Source organism: the organism of the source record quoted next, unplaced genomic scaffold (assembly GCF_019419815.1).
Source record: "Pyrus x bretschneideri cultivar Hongxiangsu unplaced genomic scaffold, Pyrus_bretschneideri_v1 Contig21, whole genome shotgun sequence".
NCBI classification, from domain to species: domain Eukaryota; kingdom Viridiplantae; phylum Streptophyta; class Magnoliopsida; order Rosales; family Rosaceae; genus Pyrus; species Pyrus x bretschneideri.
This window is the reverse complement of record NW_025999513.1, coordinates 942,424-945,614: the sequence shown is the minus strand read 5'-3', so window position 1 is coordinate 945,614 and position 3,191 is coordinate 942,424. Positions and strand designations below refer to the sequence as shown.

The following is a 3,191-nucleotide window of genomic DNA, read 5'->3' as shown; positions in this document are numbered from 1 at the left end:
AATCAAAAATATATAATATTAATTTTTAGTATATAATAGTAATTAATAGCCGTCGGATTTGGCTGAGATTTAATCTCAACTATTCAATCAAAATTAACCTCGTTCTGTCTCTCTCTTTTGACTCCTCCATCTAACCTTGAATCTCAAATCTCCGATCGCTCCTCCTCCCTGATCTCTTTCTCTCTCTTCTCTCTCTCCTCCACAAATACAGTGGGTTCTTTCTTTCCATTGCAGAAAACCCTCGATCATCATCTCACTTTCTCTTTCTAGAAACCAAGGAAAACCCTTGGGGCTAAAACCACAGAAACTAGAGGGCAAAACCAATAGAAGAGACTAGAGGACGTGTGTTAAAAATGGATCCCACATTGATGGGAGGATGAACCTTCCATGGGCTTATAAGTAAGTTGGGATACTCCCCATAATGCCAATTTTTTTTTTTTTTTAACAAACGATATTATCGATACTAAAGTGGAGGATAGTGTCCATAAAAAATGCTGAATTTTAGGAGGTGTCCATAAAAAGTTTTTGAACATAGAAGGTATTTGACCACACATTGGTGCCAAACTAATCCCCTTATCATGTAGTCTTAGTACCACATGAAGTGGTAATGTACTTTTGATGCCCGAGTCAAATTGTACATCAAAAGACAGTCAATGTTCCTAAAGAATGTACTTTTTATAAGAATAGTAGGAACTTGATCGCCAGTCTATATTTGGGACAGTTTCATATTCTGACTTTTTTTTAATATCTTTTTATGATCAAGTGGTTTATTAATATCTTTCTAATACTGGAAGAGATTTGAATTTTGAATGTTCGTCACCGACTTAACCATAGAAATATTCAGTGAGGAGTAAGGTCTACCAAGCTAATGATGGAACACGTAATGATCATCAATAAACAATTATGTAATGTTAAGTGATTACTAAAATATCAAACCTTTTACCACAAATGATAGAAGATTTGCTAAAGTATGGCTAAATAACAGATAACTATATATAGAAGGGAAACGTGCTCAACAAAGACATCCAAAAACAAAAACAAAACCACAACTCAATTTCACTTTCATTTATTCTTCTCCTCTTCATAATCAAGGAGGTCTTCCAACACCTTGTTATCCAAGTACTCAATCTCAAACACTTGCCTAGATCCCTGTCCGGCAGATGAACTTCCACCCGGTGCAGCAGCAGAAGATGATGAAGTGGAAGAAGAAGAAGAAGAAAGTGCCGAGAATCTAGGAGGATAAGGATGAGAGCCCATAACTTGAGCATAATATTCATTCGGAAAATTTAGTGTGGCAAGATGACCCCTTAAATTAAAGGCAGCCTTATCATAAGCCCTTGCAGCTTCCTCAGCGGTGTCAAATGTACCAAGCCACAGACGAGCACCCTGCTTAGAAGGGTCTCTTATCTCAGAAGCAAACTTCCCCCACGGCCTTCTTCGGACCCCACGGTAACGTACTTCTTCGCTTCCCTTCTCTTCCTTTCCTTGCTTCTCTTGATCCTTTCCTCTGCGAGGGTTTTCCATATTTTCTAGCTTGATTTAACGTACCTTTTCTTTTTGGTCTCAAATTGGTGGCATTGTATGTGTCCCGTTTAGGTATTTATAGGTACTATAAATGGGGTCATATGACATTTGGTACTGTTGTATTTGCGAGTCCACATGAACGTGGATTGACCAAGCATAATCGACGTTTGTAAATCTCTTTTCTTGGATAGGGTTAATAATGGCAGTGTAAAAATTCTATTCTTCAACTCCTTCTATGATGAATTTCAAAAAGGGTTTCTAAATCTCTTTTCTTGGATAGGCATTTTTTTCTTTCAGATGGGGTTCTAGCTTTTCGTGTTCATATTATGTGAGAATAATAACTTATATATGTTGGTTGTTAATACTTTTTTTCACCGGACTAATGAACTACTATATATTGTCAATTTACACAGAATAGTGGGGATTGATTCCCAAATCGCAAAGATTGAAGGAATTGGACCAACAGAATATGAATGCGTAAGTCATTTCATCCTAATGATTAAGAATGTTGCAAGAGTAATATTATTTATTCACACAATATTCACACACGTTGACATACTCATTAATACTGATGAACCTCACGTACAATGGTAGAGCCTAAAATTTAATAGTGAGAATGTGAGGACAAAGTTTTACATCGGTGAGAGACCAAACCATGCAAGGGCTTATAAGAGGTTGGGTTACTTCCAATATTGCCAATTAGATTGTGGTGGAACCTCAACTTTCTTCATGGTAATAGAGCAAATTGGCTCACTTGTGAAGCTTAAGGGCCACACGTGCTCCACGTCACCGTTTTTGTGTTGTCCATATGTTAGGCTTGAAAATTTGTCAAATGTGAGAGGGCGTGTGAGAATGTGAGGACAAAGTCCCACATCTTTGACAAACCAAACCATGCAAGGGCTTATAAGAGGTTGAACTACTCCCCAAATTGCCAATTAATTTTATGGTGGAACCTCAACCTTCTTCATTATCAAGTCTTTTAGAGCATCTCCAGTGGAGTCCTTATATAGGGACAACCACTGTATAAAATGAGTATTAAACAAATATAGGGACAAAATGAATCTCCAATGGATCGGAAAGTGAGTCCCTAAAGTATAGGGACTCGCTGGATACTTGTTGTATATGTACCCACATATAGAGACTCTGTAGGACTGAAATGGTGGACCCAATAGGACAATTTAAGTGGAAAAGCAGACGTGGTCCCAGTTACATGACATTGTCTTTTTTTCTTTCCTTTTCAACAGTTTAAAATGGAGGTCCATATTGATTCTTGCTTTTCAATTTTTTTTTTACCATTGAAAGATCAACGGTTCCAATTAAATAACTGTTTCAATTTAGGTTACTCTCTCATGTTGGTTTTCAAAGTCTTTTGTTTTCTCTTTTCATAACGCCCCAGTTGAAATATTAATATTTTCAAATTGGGTTACTCTTTCATTTTGTTCCCTCATCATTCCTATAAATACCAAATTATCTAACCAAAACTTACCACCCCTTCATCTCCTATACTTAGTTCACTCATTCTCAATTCACTCATTCTAGTTACTTTTTGTGAAGAAAAAAAATTAATGTCAGAATTTGACTTTTTTTTGGTTAAAATGTTCACAAAAATATTTTACAAGAACGTAATGTTAACATAAACAAAAAATGTGCACCTAATCAAATTATCA

The 3,191-nt window shown here is 36.3% G+C and overlaps 1 protein-coding gene across 1 annotated transcript; it reads right to left on the bottom strand.

Annotated features, from left to right (window-relative positions):
- Nucleotides 1-973: 973 nt before the first annotated feature.
- LOC103931810 (ethylene-responsive transcription factor ERF098-like) lies at nucleotides 974-1,582 on the bottom strand. The gene has a single exon (XM_009341335.3). It carries the CDS (start codon nucleotides 1,522-1,524, stop codon nucleotides 1,063-1,065), a length of 462 nt encoding a protein of 153 aa, XP_009339610.1. The 5' UTR covers nucleotides 1,525-1,582; the 3' UTR covers nucleotides 974-1,062.
- Nucleotides 1,583-3,191: the final 1,609 nt, after the last annotated feature.

Excerpts from the sequence above, each read along its gene's own strand:
- LOC103931810 (XM_009341335.3), bottom strand. The coding sequence starts at position 1,524 with ATGGAAAACCCTCGCAGAGGAAAGGATCAAGAGAAGCAAGGAAAGGAA.